General features: G+C 68.1%; 1 protein-coding gene across 1 annotated transcript in view; it reads left to right on the forward strand.

The window, feature by feature from the left end:
• HK3 (hexokinase 3) overlaps positions 1-552 on the forward strand; it is a 19443-nt gene that overhangs the window by 8066 nt on the left and 10825 nt on the right. Inside the window, exons 11-12 of the mRNA XM_009641716.2 lie at positions 21-97; positions 187-491. Of these exons, the coding sequence (XP_009640011.1) occupies positions 21-97; positions 187-491 (382 nt within the window). The remainder of the gene's footprint in view (positions 1-20; positions 98-186; positions 492-552) is intronic.

Genomic DNA, 552 nt, shown 5'->3' on the forward strand with positions numbered 1-552 from the left:
GGGTGCCTACCCCCAGCCACATGTGCCAAAGCCGGCAGCTGAAGCAGTTGGTGGTCAACGTGGGAGTGGATGGCGAATTGTACCGGGGCCATGCCAGGTGAGAAGGGACATGGGGCTCCTGGCCGGGTCCCACCCCAGCAGGATCCCTCATGCCCCACCCTCGCCATCATCTTCTTCCTCCGGCAGGTTCAGGAAGATCCTGCAGAGCTTGACAGAGGTGCTGGCCCCTGAGTGCACGGCCACCCTCCTGTCCTCAGTGGATGGGACTGGGCAGGGGGCGGCCATAGTGACAGCAGTGGCTTTGCGCGTGGCAGCCCAGCGCCACGAGGTGAACCAGGTGCTGGCCCCGCTGCGGCTCAGCCGTGCCGACCTGGAGCGCGTCCAGGCGCTGATGAGGCGTGAGATGGAGCTGGGGCTGGGCCGGGAGAGCAACGCCAACGCCTCCGTCCGCATGCTGCCCACCTACGTCCGTGGCACGCCCGATGGCACTGGTGAGGGCCGGGGGCCTGGAGAAGGAGGTGCTGGGGAGGCTGTGGGCCCGCTGAGGGCCCG

This window comes from Egretta garzetta, unplaced genomic scaffold (assembly GCF_000687185.1).
Source record: "Egretta garzetta isolate BGI_Z169 unplaced genomic scaffold, ASM68718v1 scaffold1257, whole genome shotgun sequence".
Lineage (NCBI taxonomy): Eukaryota > Metazoa > Chordata > Aves > Pelecaniformes > Ardeidae > Egretta > Egretta garzetta.